Here is a 19672-nt window from a genome sequence, read left to right as displayed (position 1 = left end):
TGAAGAATTAATTACACAGTTAGGGGCTGACCAGTCCAGAATGGATGAATCCTTTTCTATTCACCATAAACACTCACTCACTCAATCCCATGACCTGATGGTCGTCCGGGGGACTTGCGTGAAGCAGAAGTTACAGTCTTCCTCCATGCCTGCCGGTTGCTAGCCCTATGAAGCAGCTCCGGAACCGACATCTCTGTCCATTCTTTTATATTGTCCAGCCACATCTTCCTTTGGCGCCCTCTTCTGCGCTGGCCTTCGACTGTGCCCTGTAGGACTGTCCTGCTCAGGCTATCGTGTCGAGTATGGTGTCCAAACCAGGACAGACCATAAACACTGGTATTGTCAATAATGGCTATCAGAGCGGCCATTTATTTGACTTGAAAACTAGATGTCTTTATTTGAATAGTTAATCTCTTTATGGATTACCTACCACTGTCGATAAGACTATGCGACCATTTCCTTTATCTTGAGAATAAATCTATCTATTATCTTGCCATAATCTGAAGCAAAAACAATTAAAAAAAAAATATGGCCAGAAAACTCAGCTTATAAATATCAACTTTAAAAAATCGAATGTTCTAGACATTTTATACGTTTGAGTTCGTCTTAATTGACTGATGATAACTGAAGTAACAATTTTTTTGGCCAAAATCAAACTAAAAATTGCGTTGAGACGTTTGTGTGGATGGAAGTCGTTGCACTTCGTCAGATCAGATAAATTAATTAAAAATTAAAAATTGAGCTTTTATAACAAAAACATGATGCCTGTTAGGCGATATTACATTTATTTTTTTGACAGAGACAACGCCATGTACTCATTTTACACCTGAGTACGGTGAGAGAATTTGAGTAGAGGGCCTTTTCCAAGGACTCTATTATGCGCCGAGCGAGGCTCGAACCCAGGACCTTCCGATACGAAAGCGAGTGTCATACTACAAGACCACATAGCCTTCATTTCATTTTTGGCCATAAAGCTTTTATTGAAAATATGAGTTGATTAAAATGGCCTTCAGATTCTCTAAAACCTGAAACCTCTTTAAAGTCTCAGATTTCAGACTGATTCAAGAAAAATGTTTCGCAGTGTTTGTGTGTTGAACCCTTGACCTCAAGAAGTCGGGAGAGTGGTTCAAAATAGACACGATGCTTGAGACCACTTTTTTTTGGTGGGTTTTTGGAGTGGTGGATGCTTCGACTGTAGATCTACCCTCTCGTGGCCAGACGGAGGAGTTGTCGTAACAGAAAGGTCGTGGGTTCGAGCCCCCATCCCGCGAAGTTTATTATTCTCTATTGTATTCTGGTATTTTCCTACTCACTTTATTTCATATTTGAGACTGGCTGTATCACTACTCGGGGAAAGGGGGGGCGAAGTGGCCGAGTGGTTAAGGCATTGCACTGTGACCCGGAAGGTCCCAGGTTCGAGCCCCGCTTCAGACACTTTCGTTTTTTTTTTCCTTGAGCAATATTATAAACCCCCAATTTGCTCACTTGGACAACATGGGTGATTCCTGTTGACATCAGACATCTTGTTTGTTGAATTATCTATATTCCATCGTGGAATGCCTAGGCGACGATATCTTATGATGTCGTGGCGAAAAGGGCATTTTTTTTTTTTTAATTTCATATTTGAGACTGTTTCACTACTCGGGGAAAGTGGAAGAATGGGGGATTGGTGGTGGTGGTGGTGGTGGGGGGGGGGGGGTCATTTTAATCGATCGATATTTTATTGTGACTGTACGGTACGGCGGCGCTGTTGTACGTGATTGATTGACGTTGATGATCGCTTTCATGGGTTCTGGTGGGAATGACTAATAAAATGTTATCTTGTCACCCAGGAAATCTACACGGTACCAGTCGCCTAGTCATGATCATGATAAACGGTAATGGGCTACACACGGTGTCAGCTACACACGGTGTTATTGTCATTTCAGGCACAGAAGACACTTACAGATTCGTTCTTTGTCTTTTAACTCTTATGTTAACGATCCTTTTCAGTATTTTCCCAAAATGGCGGGCTTACTAAGCATAAAAAAAATCTTTAATAAGCTCTCTACGAAACAACTTTATGTCAAGACACATCTTTACTGTATTTGTTTTTATTGACTCTATGAATCCTTGATTTGGCTATGAATTATTATTATTGTTATCATTATTATTATTTTTTTTTTCACTTAAAATTGATAATTTATATTGTAAAGTGCCCAGAGCTTGTGTTTTACACGAGACTGAGCGCTGTATAAATTTGTATTATTAGTATTATTATTATGTTCTTATTAATTAAACAAAGATCATTGTGATGTGCAAAATAAATCTGAATAAGAAAAATTTAAATATATATTGTGTCGTAACAACTGTGACGATTTTGATGCAGGTGGGAAGAAGAGGATTAATGCTTCGCCAAAAAGGACGGCTCGGGTTCAATAGAGATATTTACAATGTGGATTTTTAAAAAAAAGTCGCATCTTTTGAAAGCGTTTATAAAAATATAAAACGTTTATCAACTGCTTTATGCCACAAAAAGATTTAGATACTAATTTAAATTTGGTATTATAAAAACTTTGCTCTTAGCATTGCGCAGAACGAAAAGAAAAAAAGAGGAAAGAGTAGAAGGTAGATGATGATCCCACATGGTTTAAATTCTCAAATATTCAAAAATACTTGTGTGTCTTTTTTGTTACAATATTCTTTTCGGGATCAAACTATCTACTCTTGAATAATTGATTCTATTGAAAGATATATATATATATATATATATATATATATATATATATATATATATATATATATATATATATATATGTCTTTTTGTAAGCGCTTCTGAACTCATTAAGTGGAATGGGCGCTTAGAAATTACCCACTGTTATTATTATTATTATTATTATCATCATTATCATCATCATCATCATCATCATCATCATCATCATCATCATCATCATCATTATTATTATTATTATTATTATCATTATTATTATTAATATTATTAGTACTATTATTAACAGACTTCAGATTTACTATTCAAACACTTGTACTCCTTGCCCAGACAGACAACACAGAAACTACCCCAGTCGGCAAAGATGTGTTTTATAGTCTCTCAACCCTAACACAGATTATATCCGTTGTTGTTTACCCAGGTTACTTTTACCCCATGCCTTTTTATTACATTTTTCTTAGACAAATTATAGGCGTAGTATCAAAGCTAATGTTCTTAATTAATATTTACATGGTAATGGTAGTTGAATTAAAAATATATATGTATATATAATGCTCATTTTTATACAATTAATTTTTTTTTTCCAATTTTGAAAAGTAGCAAAAATCTCTAGGATTGAGTGAGTTAAATGGGCCTCACATCATTACTCAGTGACATCTAATTTATATTATTTTTTGTATCTGCCTGTTCCATATTTGAATGAATTGTCATCTGTCGTCTCCTATCTTATCATACCGTTGCGATTTGTTTGATAAAATTATTTGGTCAAGAGCTTTATCAATTGGTTTGATTGTCATTATTTGTCATAATATGTTTTCTGTTTTCCTGATAAAGCTCAACTTATGTCACCACACAATGTTGAATATAATAATATGATTCAATCTAAATCAATAACTCGGTGTCTAGTAGAAAACGGTAGGGGCTGCCTGAAGCCGGTGATCGTAAAATACTAACGAAAGAGTGAAAATATGTTTTCCACGTTTATTTGTGTATTGTTGTGCTGGCGAAGGGTTTGTACCCGAAACGTCCATTGTCTGTTTTGTTCCCATAAGAAGCCCCTCCATTTTCACTCTTTCGTTAGTAATTCGGTGTCTACCAACCTGTAATAGATTGCGTGGGTTTTAAGTGCTGGAATACGAAAAGCTACAGTCAATTCACATTAAAGGCAATACAAGAGGTATGATTATTTATTAAATTATAAAAGAAATAGAAAACAAGATGCTTTGCTTTATATAGAAGGAATGAAGATGGCGTTGCTCAGCTCTTTAAAAAAATATTTTTAAATAGCCTGTTAGTGATAGGTTTCTCACTAAATTATATCAATTATATCAGAATATAAACGTAAAAGGTTACACACCGTTTTATGTGTTGCTTTGTTAATTTGAGATGGCTGATGTTAGTATTTTAAATAAACGCATAGCATCAATAAATTTGATTGGTTGAGAAAAATGTCGATATTTATTATAGGAATATTACCCTGATGTGTTCATGCATAAAATTTAGTAAAGTATATGAGAAAAATAATAATAAAGAAATGTCTCTTTCCGAGCAGCCATGTACAAATTGAAAATCATAATCCATTCAATGTTAGATATTGTTGTTGCTGCTACGATCGTGACTATTCAACAAATTGCATCTTCTTTTTTAATAATAATAATAATAATAATAATAATAATAATAATAATAATAATAATAATAATAATAATAATAATAATAATAATAATAATAATAATAATAATAATAATAATAATAATAATAATAATAATAATAATAATAATAATAATAATAATCAAGTCATATATTCAGAAGTCCTAGGTACAACGATTTAAGATTTTAATTTTCCATTTGCTTCAATCCGCTCTTTTTCCCCGAGCCTAATGAAACATACTGAACGAACACGAAAGCAATTTGATTTGTTTTAACATCGGCTATTGATTTCAGTGTCTAACCACTCTGCCGTTTTCTAAACAATCACGTATATAAAAATTTGGCCAGAAAACTCGTCCTTCAAATATCGATCAATTCACATGACCCTTATCTTGTCAAAAATATATATATAACCTGAGACTTTTAGGAATTCTACTAGGAATTCCCTGGATTTTAGAATTATTTGCAAAGATGAGGCTCATTTTAATAAATCGATATTATTTGAAGGACGAGTTTCCTGGCCAAAATTTTAAATACGTGTGGGTTTTTTTTTTCAGAGTGTGCAGCACTGACAAGCTGTATCTGATATCTGTGTGTGTTATCTCAACCATCATAAGTGGCTTCTCAATCCATAAAAACCTCCCAAAGCCTTTGATGTTTTTATTGTCATGGTCTATTTTGGTCTGAAATGTGAATCCCGTATCAGGCTGCCTGTTTGATTGAAGCGTTTAGTCGACGGATTGACATGTCAGTGATGGATTGGTGCGGCTATATGGTCTAGTTATTGTATGACACTCGCTTTCGGGTAGGGAAGGATCTGGGTTCGAGCCTCGCTCGGCTCATAGTCCTAGGAAAAGACTCTTTACTCTCATTATTCTCTCACAGGTGGAAAAATTACGATAGGTATTGAAATGTAAGCTTCAATTTATTGAACGAAGACAGATACTGTGGACGTTTTGTGTTTCCCCTTTAACAATAATAATTTGAAATTGAATGTAAGCTTCAATTCAATTACAAAAACAGATCAAATGAACGTTTCGGGTTTCCCCTTTATCAACAAAACAGGATGAATTATACACCACAGATGAATGAGATATCTCATTATCTCATTCATTTGTGGTGTTTCATTCATCCTGTTTTGTTGATAAACGGGAAACCCGAAACGTTCATTTGATCTGTTTTTGTAATTAAATTAATTGAAGCTTACATTAGATTTCACATTATTATTTAATTCTTCGAGCTTCGAGCAGCAACATTTACATTCCCCTTTATCAACAAAACACGATGAATGAAATACTAAGGACGAATGAGAGATTGATGTGTGAATGGCGTCGTTAAGTTGTAAAATGTGTAGCTGGCCATTAACATCGTTATCCCTGTCGGGGAAAAAAATATTGTGATCTCGCCTAACATGTCTCGTTCTACGTATTACGTTGCTGTTGGTCAGGGACCCTTTGTAAAGCATTTTGAGCAGGTTTAGTGGGTATTGCGCTATATAAAAGCTCAAGTTTTTATAAATTTGTCATTGATGTCAATTATTTTTCCTTCATGCCATTGATTTGTTACCCACCTTATCAATCTGGTTGTATGTCGGAATGAACCTGATGCGACGACAACACGATATTTTTGCAGGTCTAATAACTGAACGCAAACTGTGTCGAGTTCCTGACCTCCCATAATGGGCAGGGAGGTACATATTGCGTCTTCTATCCCCCTATGTCTGTTTTCCAACATGCTTTCTGTCTTTGTCTTGGAATGAGATTACTAGTTTTGTCCTGGGCCTGGCCGGATATCCTGGCTGGGAGGGAAATAGTCAAGTGTATAGTTAGTTTTGGGAGATGCCATTTTTTCTTTGTAAATCATCTCACAGTATTATGTTTTGTTTATGTATTATATATGATTTGTAAGCATTTGAGTGTATTTCTCTTAGTAGGGACCTGTGCTTGTGACTGGATAAGACATTTATGTGATCTCAAACTAAGTACTTCGATAGTGTGCTCTTGGATTCTACATCTGTTTCCTATTTGATCCAATTCTCCTTTGTCTTACTATATCTTGGCTGTTTTAATTGTAATTCTAGAACTTTTTACTATCCCATTTTCTTCTTTTTACTGGCGCTGATATGACCTTAATGTGTTGCAAGCGCAGTAAAATTCTTAAAAACAAAAACAATAAAACAGCAAATTGGGCTTGATTTATTAACATTGTTGTAATGGACAATATCAAATTAAATAAATGAAGGAGTAGGCACCAGTATAAGATAAAGATCTGAACAAGTGTGTACGAAATGTGCCAGACAAAGCAAGAAAGAAAAATAGAAGAAAAAAAACCACCCCCCAAAAAATCAGTCTACCTCGACTTGGGATCGAACTTCCGACCTTCTGATTACCGGTCAGACGTGCTACCATTGCACAATATGAATGTTGCGTTGGTTTGAATGTATTTCCATCACAATAATGAGACCATAATAATATAGGTTACTGGACTTTTGGAATAAGGATACGTTGACCAGATGCCAAAACGTGGTGCAAGTTTTTAGTTTAAGTGATCCGATATTAATATATGGAATTGTAGACGTCTTCTAGTTAACTCACTCATCCCTAGAGATTTTTGCTAATGTTCAAAATGGGAAAAATATGTATTAAAATGAGCATGTGCATAGATAGTATTATTCAACTTCCATTAACATGTAAAACTTAAAAACATTAGCGTTGAAACTACGCCTAAAATTTGTCTCAGAAAAATGTAATAAATAGGCATGGAGTAAAAGTAACCCGGATAAACTACGTATATAGTCGGTGCTAGGGTTGAGTGAGTTAATAACTTTATATCAGGCACTAAAACAAGTAAAATTCACAAAGAACTGATGATTTATTTTTATTTATTACAAGGAGGCAGTGTGGCTCAGTGGTAGGGTCTTTGCTTCGTACTCGAAAAGTACCGAGTTCGATCACCCGCCGCTGCGCTATGTGACCTTGAGCAAGTCACCTCACCCTAGCTCAATTTGCAGCGCTGCACTGCGGCTGACGCCTGGGTTATTCCAGTCTTCCTTTGGAATAAACCCTAGAGACAAATTAAATTTCCCCTATGGGATGAATAAAGGGATTTTTTTTCTTCTTATTTATCTTAAATATTAATATTTAGAAGACAAATCAACCCGAAATAACACCGTTTTGAGGGGATACGTCACATATGTATCATTGATTGGATTGTTTACTAAACTGACACCGATGAACATGAACGAGGGAAACAAAACAGCATGTGTGTAATTAAAGCGTCATTCGATAACACGTCTGACAGCGCTACAATGTAACACATAATAGACACGATAATTACACAGCAGTAGGTATTATGGACTTCTTCAAAACAAATCAGATTTCATGAATGAATATTGACACGAGTTCCTCAGATTACTGTCTTCATAATCATTGTTATGTCATTGATCAAATATTGATTTCACATTAAATATGACCCGCACCGACGTGTATATATATGCAGGACTGGCAGTCGAACTTAGTAATGGGCATAGTTTAGCATTGTTGTAAAGGATGATAGTTTGCGTCATTTTTGGGGTTGAGATTTCCATTACAACAATGAGCCCATAAGGTATTGGGTTATCAGACCTGCAGACAAGTGAACGTCGACCCAAACCCTCAATTCTGTATTATACAGGGGTGAATTCGGCGTACACTTATTTACATATGTGTATACGTCGGATAAATCCGATGTCAATGTTGCACGGTGTTTTATTTTTAATTTTAATTTTTTTTTTAAATTCATAATGGGAAAATTGAACATTAGATATAGCTTTATGAAGGTCCCAGTGTTCGAGCTCCACTTCAGGCACTTTCGTTTTTTTTCCTCGGGCAAGAAGATTATTAATTTGCTTGCTTGGACAACATGGGTGATTTCTGTTGACATCAGACATCTTGTTTGATGAGTTATCTATATTCCTTCATGGATTGCCTAGGCGACGATATCTTACGATATCGTGGCGGAAGGGCATAATAAATGAATAAATAAATCAATAAATTAATTAATTAATCTAAAAATTAAAGCAATATCCACAGAATGTGCTCAGAGCGCTTTACAGAGGGTCCCTGACCAACAGCAACACGTAACATTTAGAACGGGACATGACGCCTGTTAGGCGATAATAAAAGTTTTCAGTCAGAGACAACGCTGTTAACGGCCAGGTACTAATTTTACACTCAAGTACGGTGAGAGAATGTGAGTAAAGACCTTTTCCAAGGACTCAACTATGCGCCGAGCGAGGCTCGAACCCAGGACCTTCCGGTCAGAAAACGATTGTCATACCACAAGACCACATAGCCGCACAAATAAATATAGAATAATAACTTTAAAAAAGCAAACAAACTATTTAATAAGAGATCGAGTTGAATTGCGTGCACTCAAGTTCGAGTTTCCTCTATAGAAGCAGTGTCAATGGGATAGTTATTAGAATTTGTCTTCCATAATTTATCGATCATTCACAGGCTATTTGCCTTGCTATTCAGGATCGCTTATATCTAGATCTATATGTTATAATGATAGAATGATATGAAGTGAATATTTGACTTAAGTGTTTGCTCTCTTTCTATACCCCCCTCCCTCTCATGCTCTCTCTCTCTCTCTCTCTCTCTCTCTCTCTCTCTCTCTCTCTATATATATATATATATATATATATATATATATATATATATATATATATATACATATATATATATATATAATATATATATATATAATATATATATATATATATATATATATATATATATACTAGTAAAAAGCAGGCAATTTCGTGGGGAAAGAACTATTTTATCTGATTCTTGGCATATTCGTGTTAATAGATTCTAGCATAGAGAATGACAGTAACAGTAATGGAGAAGCCAGCAGTACCGATGTACCTACATCAACTGCGAAAATAAACATGAGTAGCAGACGTGAGCAGAGTCGAAAGATACTGGGATCGAGAACTTACCTTACAGTACAGTACTCTGGTGATCATGTTTTGATTGTTGATTGGTAAAATTGAGAGTTTGCCCATAATTCAAAACTAAGTAATATACACTGATCTATACTTACATGAAAGAAAATGGGTGTTTGACAACTTCGAATCTGAAGGAGACGCGAACAGTATCAAGAACTCAATCATAATATGTCTACTTTTGTTTTTTTCGGGCAAGAAGCTAGACAGATACAATTGACAGTTTGCCGATAACGTTTAACTAAATATTTCCAAGGGCAATAATTATCACATCGATGTCATAAAAGCGACAGTAATATTAGCAGTGATATTAGTTGATGTTGTTAATCGGTGAAACTTATTAAAATTGTTGTAAATCCGAATACATTAATGTGATCAAGTGAATATAATCATTATGAATGCCACGATTTGCTGAAAAAATCCAATCGGACAGCTCCTCGCTCAGGAATTTTGTACTTGATGTTTATACGAGACAGATAGAGTTGAGGGTGTGGTAATAAGTTAAACCTGGGTATTATCCACCCGAAACCATCACATTGAATGCATCAAAGGGCTAATAATAATACTTGATGTCATAAATAGATAAAAACTGTTGAAAACTTAGTGTAGATCTGAAATCCTTAAAGTAATTAAGTGAATACATTATTTCGAATGCAACGATTTGCGTAAAAACGCCAAACTGACAACTTTTTACAGTGTCGAGATTGATTGTTTTTGAGAGTGTTAGTGTCGTCGGTACATTTTTTATGATATCTGTTTAACTCAACGAACTTTCAAACTGACTTTAAATTATAGAAGGAAATCAAGTTATCGGTTTATCTATCTGTAAAAAGTACATTTCTATTTTCAAATATTTCAGTACAGTTGTGCGCCGTATAATTTTTTTAGTGACTCAGATGGCACAATGTTCTCCATAAGGCTATATTTTTAAAAAGAAAGGATATATATATATGTATATATATATATTAATATATATATATATATATATATATATATATATATATATATATATATATATATATATATATATCTTGTAAGATTTGTGAATGTTACGATCATATTAATTAAATTAAATAGAAAGGAGTGCCGACGACAAGCGAAAGATAAGCCGAGAAGTTTAATCAAAGACAAAGTGACTGTTACTCCAATCGACGGAAATCGGGAACAGGAAAAGTAAACAACGTAAGAAGTGGCCAGATAGTTTAGGGATAAATCACCCAAACACTATTGGATGCACCCCCCCCCCCCCTACTCCACTCCCTGCTTTATTTTCCTTCTTAACGATCTAACCTCTACTTTCTCTAAAGTTTATCTTTAATAATAATTATTTAAGATAATGTACTAAGGCCTATGTTTAGTGTGTATGCATATATAAGAAGAAGATTAAAATCAACGAGCAACGTGTCGGCAAACGTTGGATGGCTCTCACTCTTGTAGCTAAAAGAAAATAAAAATAAATAAATTAATTAATTAAAAAGTACTAAGACCCAATACATTTTTTGGATGTTCTCGAAATGGAAAAAATGAACGATATAGATAGTATGCGCTTGGCTTAGAAGCTCACAACATTGCCATCCGGAAGTATAACGGACCAACACACAAAACTGTGTGTATCCATGAACGTTTATAGTCAGGTTAATACAGTTCAGTGAGCATTATTCATAAATGCGGATGGCAAAAAACAATATCAAAGTCCTGAGTGACGCCATCTTCGAGCTATCTATAGATATATTAATATATTATTTATGTGAGATAAATTCGAATATCTTTACTTCCGGCTTTCTTCACGTTTCTCCGCTCTCCCTCCTCCATCCCCACTCTATTATATAAATTCAATATTTTCTTTTTCTTTAAAAAAATTTAAACTTGTTCTCCTTTTAGTTTTTTTTAAAATTATAAATTCCCAGCTAGGGCTCCATATCAATCTTTGATAATGCTAAAGTGTCTGGGCAAAGGGAGATAAATGGAATTACTTATTATCACAGTCGCCAACATTTATTCATTGTAAACTTCACCAAAAACACGAATGAAAAAAAGTCAAACAGAAATAGAAACAACAGAAAAATAAATAAATACCCCCTCCCCGGCCAAATAAAAATCAGATGAAGAAAATGTTTTAAAAATAAAACAACAACAACCAAATAAAACAAACTACTAAACAAACAACTCCCCCCCCCCCCCCCCCCCCCCCAGCTCTACACAAAAGAGCTTGCGCATACTGTCTATAAAGCAATCTCAAGAATGCATTCAAATTGTGTTTATTATTGTGTGTCGGCCATGTCAGTGGTCTAGTGCAATGACAGTCGCTTTCGGATCGGAAGATCCTGAGTTCGAGCCTCGCTCCGTGCGTAGCCAGTTGAATCCTTGGAAAAGGCTCATTACTCACATTCTCTCACCATACTCAGGTGTAAAATGAGTACTTGGCCGTTAACACGTTGTCTGTATCCGAAAAAAATGTAATATTGCCTCACAGGCTTCATATCTCGTCTTACATGTTAAATGTTTCTGTTGATCAGGGACCCATTGTAAAAGCGGGTTGAGCACGTTTAGTGGATTTTGCGCTTTATAAAGGTTTACGTTTTAAAGTCACCCCCCCCCCCTCGTTGTAGATGCTCAAGACTTATTATCCGCGACATGATGTCGATTTCAGTCGATGAGTTACACATCGTAAAGGTCATGGAAATCATTTTGTAAAAGATAAATATTGTGGTCTTGAGGTATGACACTCGCTTTCGGATCGGAAGGTCCTGGGTTCAAGTTCGAGCCTCGCTCGGCGCATAGTTGAGTCCTTGGAAAAGGCTCTTTACTCACATTCTCTCACCGTACTCAGGTGTAAAATGAGTACCTGGCGTTATCAGCGTTGCTTTTTTCCGAAAAAATCAAATGTAATATCGCCTAATAGCCGTCATGTCAACTCCTACGTGTTAAGTGTTATTGACCCATTGTAAAGCGCTTTGGGCACATTTAGTGGATATTGCGCTGTATAACAGCTCAAGTTAAGTATTTATATCTAGCTGTAAATCAGATGAACGATTTGGTCAGTATGATCGTTAGTATTTTTGACAAACACGTTCCCCTAGTATAGATAGTTCGAAGATGACGTCACTCAAGCGTTTGTTGTTATATTTTGCCATCCGCGTTTGTGAGTTATTCTCACTGAACTGTATTAACCAGACTATAAAAGTTCATGGTTACACATAGTTTTGTGTGTTCGTCCGTTATATTTCCGGATGGCAATGTTATGAGCTTCTTAGCCAAGCGCATACTATCTATACTCTCTCGTGTGTTCGTTTTAAATGGGCTCAACTTCACTAAAGCTTTCAACTCAGTTGTTTACATAAGTGCGATATGTTTCATTTCATATATTATTATTATTAACATTGGAAGGTACGGTGTTCCACAGGGATCCACTCTCCTCCCAGGCCTATGATACTATGAAAATATCGGCCAATTTGTTTTCATTTCCGACGGTTTTATTACGGCCTGAAACCTATACCTGTGACGTACAGCCCGCCACCAGTAGAACCACAATGGATCGAGGAATGGGCTAATCCTAAGCCACTTTTGGAACAAAGCAACAGCGTCAAATGGAACTGACACAGTTCAATAATCACGGAATATATTGGAATGGTTTTTGATAGCCTTCCTCATTAACACTCTTGTGCTAATAATACTTTATCGAACTGGGCTTGGTGTGAAGACATTTGGTAAAAAAAATAATTATTGCTTTGCTTCTCTTTATAATAATATCAATCAGCGCAGCCGTTTAAATGATATCCCATGATATTGTAATTTAACAAAGGCGCTTTTGTGAAGAAGTTAGATAACAAGTCATGTTTTTGAATTAGTGCTGTGTTTATTTGCCGAATGGCGTGTTTTATATTATTTCATTGAGGGTGGAGCTTGATTGAATAGCAGTACAAATCTTGGCACAATAATTGTTGTGTGTGTAATTTTACACGGTAAGTCATTGGGTTTAGTGTTGCTTTGAAGTGAGGGTCTTTTATGATATTATATTTTACTGTTCACTCAAAGTTGATACAGAGATAAAAATATATTCTGCGGGCTACGGGTTTCAAACATTAAGTGCCGTTAATTTAAAAAGTGCAAATCACTCTCTCTTTCTCTTTCTCTCTCTCTCATTTCTCTCATTCTCTCTCTCTCTCATTCTCTCTCTCTCTCTCTCTCTCTCTCTCTCTCTCTATATATATATATATATATATATATATATATATATATATATGTATATCTTTCTCTTTCCCTCTCCTTCCATCTGTTTGTATGTGCGTATTTGTGTTTTTATGAGTGTGCGTGTGAGTGAGTGTGTGTGTGTGTGTTTTTGTGTGTGTGACCCTTTCTTTTTATTTTATCCCTCGTTCTCATTTCTCTCCCTTCCTCCCCCCTCTCTCTCTGTGTCTCTCCTTCTCCCTCTCCTTATATTTTCTCTCCACGATACCTCAAGATTCAAACTCTAGTTCCTATCCTCCACTGTCGAGTTCTCACACCTTCATCTATCCCTCAGGTCACTCCCAACTTGACTATTCTAGTTGAAATTGAATATCAACACCTCGTAAACAACTCTAATATTGACGTTTTAATAACTGACATTTACTTCATTTCAATGTAAATTTCTATTAGACTGAGAAAAATAACGAAAGAAGGTGGACAGCGTGGCTCAACGGTACTGTCTTTGCTTCGTACCCAAAAGGTACCGAGTTCGATCACCCGCCGCTGCGCTGTGTGGCCTTAAGCAAGCCACCTTGCCCTAGCTCAATTTGCTGCTCTGCACTTTACTGCAGCTGACGCTTGTGTTATTCCAGTCTTTCCTTGGAATAGACCCTAAAGACAAATTTTCCCTATGGAAATAAAGGGATTTTTATCTATTTTATTTAATATTTTATTTATTCTATATTTATCTCCCAGGCGTACACGTGTGAGCAGATCAGATAACCGAACACAATTATGTGCTTGATTTAGATAATACTGTTGTAATGGACAATATTTTGTGTTGGTTTGAGAGAGTGAGTTTCCATAACTGCAATTTGGGTTATCAGACCCGCAATACGCTTCAACAGTCGTAACGTCACTTCCCTCGTAATGACGCATGTTAACTTAGTAACTGGCTCTAAACTATCGGAACAATGGCGGACGCCCTCATGAAATATTTCTCCGACGAGCATAAAAGCGTATCCTGAGGAAAAAAAAAGCATTATAAATCTGATCATGTTTTGACTTTTACCCATTCTGATCACAAGACATATGAAAAATTCTAGCCAGCATGAAGAATAAAAAAAATAAAATTTTCTTTGTTTAGAACCACGATGGCCGCCGTTTCTGGGCGACGTGACATCAGTCTATTGGATCCAATTTAGTACACACCGCTTTTCCTAATCATAACATCCATTCCCTATGTTGGCCATGCCATATTTTAATGATAACCTATTATTAATATTTTTCTGTCTCTCACTACTTTCAGATCCGGACCCCCTATACATCGCACCAGAAGTTACAGATCATGGGATCTCATTCAAGGTATCTAGACGTCTATCTGTTCTATGTGTGGAAAGTCAAATGTATTGTACGACACTGAACAGAACCACTTAAAAAAAGTACAACCCAATCAGTAGAGCAATAAAAAAAGAAGAAGAAAGAAAATAACAACTGAACAAAAAGTATCAAAAGAAAAAAAAAAGACACGAAATGATTTTATAAGTTGAAGCTTATAAATAGATTTATTAATTTTTTTTCTGAGCCAAGCAAGATTCAACATATATATATATATATATATATATATATATATATATTATATATATATATATATATATATATATATATATATATATATATGTTGCCTTTAAAAGCGATTTTCTAAGTTTCCTAATTTTTGACAACCCTGACTTCAATAAATTAATATAACTTCGACCCTTATTAAGATAATTACACAATTCAAATTGCTTTTGTCCAGAAAACGTGCCTCTATTCGAATTTGTAATAAATATTTGATGCGATTTTTTCCGACTTCCGACCGGTTTTGCCAGATCACCACACATTCATTCATTGCTCGGTGCTTAGCAGTGCTTTATAGAGAGTTATGACATAACTGTACAGTAATAGAGGAATAGATTCCGATATCATAAATAACCAAGCTCATAGATTGTCCAAGAGTGCCCATTGATAACCACCAAACCGTCCAGCAATGATTTGACCATTAAGGTCACCCGTTGGCATCGATCACGTGATCTTAATAGGCTATTGATTGGTGACATCCTAGTCGAAGACATTACTGATACCGATCTTGTATTGTCGCTAGAGATACGCGTAGTTCTAGATAGTTGATCCCACAGGTGGATGCAGCATGGCTCAGCGGTACGGTCTTTGCTTCGTACCCGAAAGGTATCGAGTTCGATCACCCTCCGCTGCGCTGTGTGGCCTTGAGCAAGTCACCTCACCATAGATCAATTTGCGGCGCTGCACTTCGGCAAATCCCTGGGGTATTCCAGTCTTCCCTTGGAATAGACCATACAAATTTCTCCTATGGGATGAATAAAGGGAATTTTATGTTTAAAAATTGTTATTTTAATTTTTTTTTCTGAGATAATTGTGTGTCTGGCGTTCTTATTGATGCTATGCGGTTAAGTAAAACGCAGACAAGATCTGCCGTCAGATGTTCTCCCGCTCGTTTTGATATAACGTGTTGTATTATAATTCTGTTATTTTTTTACTGGCTGTCGAGGGGATCGAGCTCATCATGCACCGTGTTTAATTTTATTTTTTTCTTAGCATTCACTTTTTCATATTTGTAGACATGTCACACAAGACGTGCATTCCTAAAATACGCGAAATTTCTTAAATTAGTTCCACTTCCTACAAAGAAGAGGCCCATAACTTTTTCCTTGATGATTTTTATTCCAAGGTCCCCCCCCCCCCCATTTTTCTGGAATTCCGATTCTACGTTAACTGATATTTTGTCTCGTTTTAGCCCGATTGGCAAGCAGTGGAGATGCCTGATCGAATCATCTATTCTGTCTGGTTTAAATTCAATTCATCATCAAATCTATACACTCTGATAGCGCAGTATTCATTAGACGTGCTCAAAGCGCTTTACAAAGGTTCCGAAGCTAACAGAAACAGTGAACATGTAGAAAGACGCATGGCACTTGGAAGGCGCTTATTACAATGTTATTTTCGAACAGAGAGAAACGTTGTCACTGTCCAATTGGGACCGATCTATATTCATGTTATCGTCCAACCAAGTCATCAATCACATTATTTGTTGATTTCCAACGATTGGATATTTCTTCAGAAATGTAAACACGCTGCTTTGGTGATGAAAGTTGTAAACATACCCGTGTGTAAAGCTGAAAAAATGACCAATCGTGATGTTAGATATTTCAAAAGCTGTGAACAATTTTCACTATGTGGGTCACTTTGAGCACATTTTGCAATGTGACCAATGACCTCGAGCACATGGAAAGGTAATATAGATCATCCCCCACTACTCATTCATATTTATCGTGGGAGGATTTGATTAGAGGGCCTTCTTGTGCGGCTATGTGGTCTAGTGGTATGACACTCGCTTTCGGATCGGAACGTCCTGGGCGCATAGTTGAGTCCTTGGAAAAGGCTCTTTACTCACATTCTCTCACCGTACTCAGGTGTAAAATGAGTACCTGGCCGTTAACAGCGTTGTCTTTGTCCGAAAAATTGTAATATCACCTAACAGGTGTCATGTCCCGTCCTACATGTTAAATGTTGCTGTTGACCATGGACCCCTTGTAAAGCGCTTTGAGCACATTTTAGTGGATATTGCGCTATATAAAGCTCAATTAAAAAGAAAATTACATAGACTTTAGTTTGCGTCAGTCTAGGCGTGATTTGAACCATAGACCTACAAATCAAAAGCCAAGAGTTATACATACAAGAAAAGCCACAAAGCAACTCACGATATAAGTGTCAGTGCATGACGTAATCAGCCGGAAGGTGAAAATTTTGGATTTGCATTTTTTTTGGGTGCATTTTCTGAAAGAATATGCTCTCCAGAATATTTTAATCTTTATTTGAAGTACATCAGGCGATTTTTAATGAAGTTATGGTCAGATGTCTGGGAAAGGTATCCAGCAACTTTTCCAAAATTTCATACTTTTTTAACTTGACTAGCTGTAAAAAATATTTAGAAGTGAAATTAAGCTTTGATATTTCCCGAAGATGTACAAAAAGGGGTGATGTATGACAGGAACTCATTTTTTGATAAAAATTGACTTTCGACCTAATCTTAGCAATATCTCAGTTCAAACCTTTTCACCATCCGACTAATTATGTCAGTCATTAGAAAACGGTAGGGCTGCCTGAAGCCGGTGATCGTAAAATACTAACGAAAGAGTGAAAATGGAGAGGCTTCGTATGGGAACAAAAGAGACAATGGACGTTTCGGGTACAAACCCCGTCAGCACAATACATACTCGAATCACTCCCCTGGGGCCCCCTACCCACTACCCACGCCACGCTAACGCTTCTTTCATACTGCAACCACCATTGAGTACAGACGATACAAGTTATTTTGCATTTTATTTTATTTGTTTTCCACGTTATTTGTGTATTGTTGTGTAAGAGAGTAAGCCTATGCAAAAGGTTATCTAAGAAATTTGGTGCAAAACTGTCAATTATATATATCAGCAAATGGGTTTAGTGAGTACATAGTGCAGGCATATCAGTTAAGCTTGGTCAGTGCATGACACGTGTGGGCAGTTTTATGTCCAAGCTATTTGAGACGCATGACACGTGTGCGCAGTTTTATGTCCAGGTTACTTGAGACCGTTTGTGTCAAAGTTACTGGACAGGTTATCATGTTGAGTACTATTTAATCAATCATTCTTAAATTGGTTTAGGGGTGTTGAAACAGGTGAAAGGGGCATTTATCAAAATAATGTTATATCATAAAAGGCGGGGTTTAACATCAATATGTAGGAATTGACGTTTCAGGTTTGATTATGATTTGGTCTTACTCTTAGGGGTTGGATTATAGACTGACAGGGAACTGTCAATAACTGCAAGGGGGCGTGGAAACAATGGAACTGTGGGTAAAATTTTGATAGGGATAAAAGAGGATGTTTGGAGGAAAACGAGAGGATTCTGCATTTTAGATGACCATGAGCTGCACACTTTAAACCTTTTGTGCTCACCATCATTTATTTGCTTTTACGGACTTAGAAATATTCCACGTATATTGAAAATGGTTACTTAGGCAAACTGACTTTACATGTGGACTGATTTTACGGATTTGGAATTTATGAAACTGATTGAATTATGACAATGCTATTTGATTTGGATTTGGAATTTATCATGATTTGGATTTTGAATTTATCACAAACAAATAAAACTGTAAGAAATGAAACTTGGAATCTGGACTTTTATTTGGATGTTTTGGTGTTGTGCATTCAATTATCATCACCGGCCCTTGAACTCTTTCGTCATTATTAACATCTACAACACAACGCAAAGGATAATACTACCATCTATTAAAAAACCACTATTCGATCACAAGCCATTACATATGTGTGCAACTACCCCACATTATGCATCTAATTTGGTGTCGTGACTCAGGATTCTTATATATCTTTATTTGGAGCCGTGATACCATGATGTAAAGATGTTATTATTCCGAACCATGGATACACAAGAAATGTATATTGTTGCGGTGTTAACATCTATTAAAGTTTTTGTGAGACTCGAATTTTGAAGTGAAAATTGTGAACAGATAGGAAAATAGTTTTATTTGAAAAAGAAAATGAATTTCAATTTTGAAGGTGAAGTAGTAGAAGTTTTTTTTTGTATTGAAATATGAAAAAAAAAAAATTATTGAAATTATAGATGATTCCTAAAATTTTGACAAAAGACGATATTTAAAATATTAACGAAATAACATCAAAAATAAGAACCATAGATGGAAAATAAAAAAATAAAAAAAAAGAAATATATATATAGGGCAATATATTTTATTTAAAAACTAAAACCAATATATTATAGAACGGCAAAATAATAATAATAATAATAATGTCTCATTGATGCTATACGTATTTTATTTAATTAAAAAGAAGAGAGGGAGAGATGAAAATAAAAATTTCAGAATTTAAATGAATATTTTAGTGCTCTTTATTTTTCAAAATAAATGAAAATGCGTTTACTTACAATCAAGCGTTTTGGAACAAATCTTCGAATATTAATTTGTACCGTTAATGGCAATGTTTTGTTAATATCAGTAACAAAGATGTGTCGATTTTTATTTCAATTTTTGTCTGTTACTGTTGGAATTACATGACAGTTGGTCCATT

At 35.5% G+C, this 19672-nt stretch overlaps 1 protein-coding gene across 4 annotated transcripts in view; it reads left to right on the top strand.

Annotated features, from left to right (window-relative positions):
* LOC144966147 (uncharacterized) overlaps positions 1-19672 on the top strand; it is a 78180-nt gene that overhangs the window by 1397 nt on the left and 57111 nt on the right. For 2 of the 4 annotated variants that reach the window (XM_078902264.1, XM_078902262.1), the window contains exon 2: positions 14821-14876. In XM_078902264.1, coding sequence (XP_078758390.1) covers positions 14821-14876 — 56 coding nt within the window. Of the gene's footprint in view, positions 1-3596; positions 3885-14820; positions 14877-19672 lie in introns of those variants that run through there. The other 2 variants (XM_078902266.1, XM_078902265.1) reach the window with 2 other exon arrangements.

The sequence above is a fragment of the Berghia stephanieae genome, chromosome 2 (assembly GCF_034508935.2).
Source record: "Berghia stephanieae isolate SIO BIC M18660-M18661 chromosome 2, UCSD_Bste_1.3, whole genome shotgun sequence".
Taxonomy (NCBI): Eukaryota; Metazoa; Mollusca; class Gastropoda; order Nudibranchia; family Aeolidiidae; genus Berghia; species Berghia stephanieae.
The sequence above is the reverse complement of the archived record's forward strand: the minus strand, read 5'-3'. Positions and strand labels throughout refer to the sequence as shown.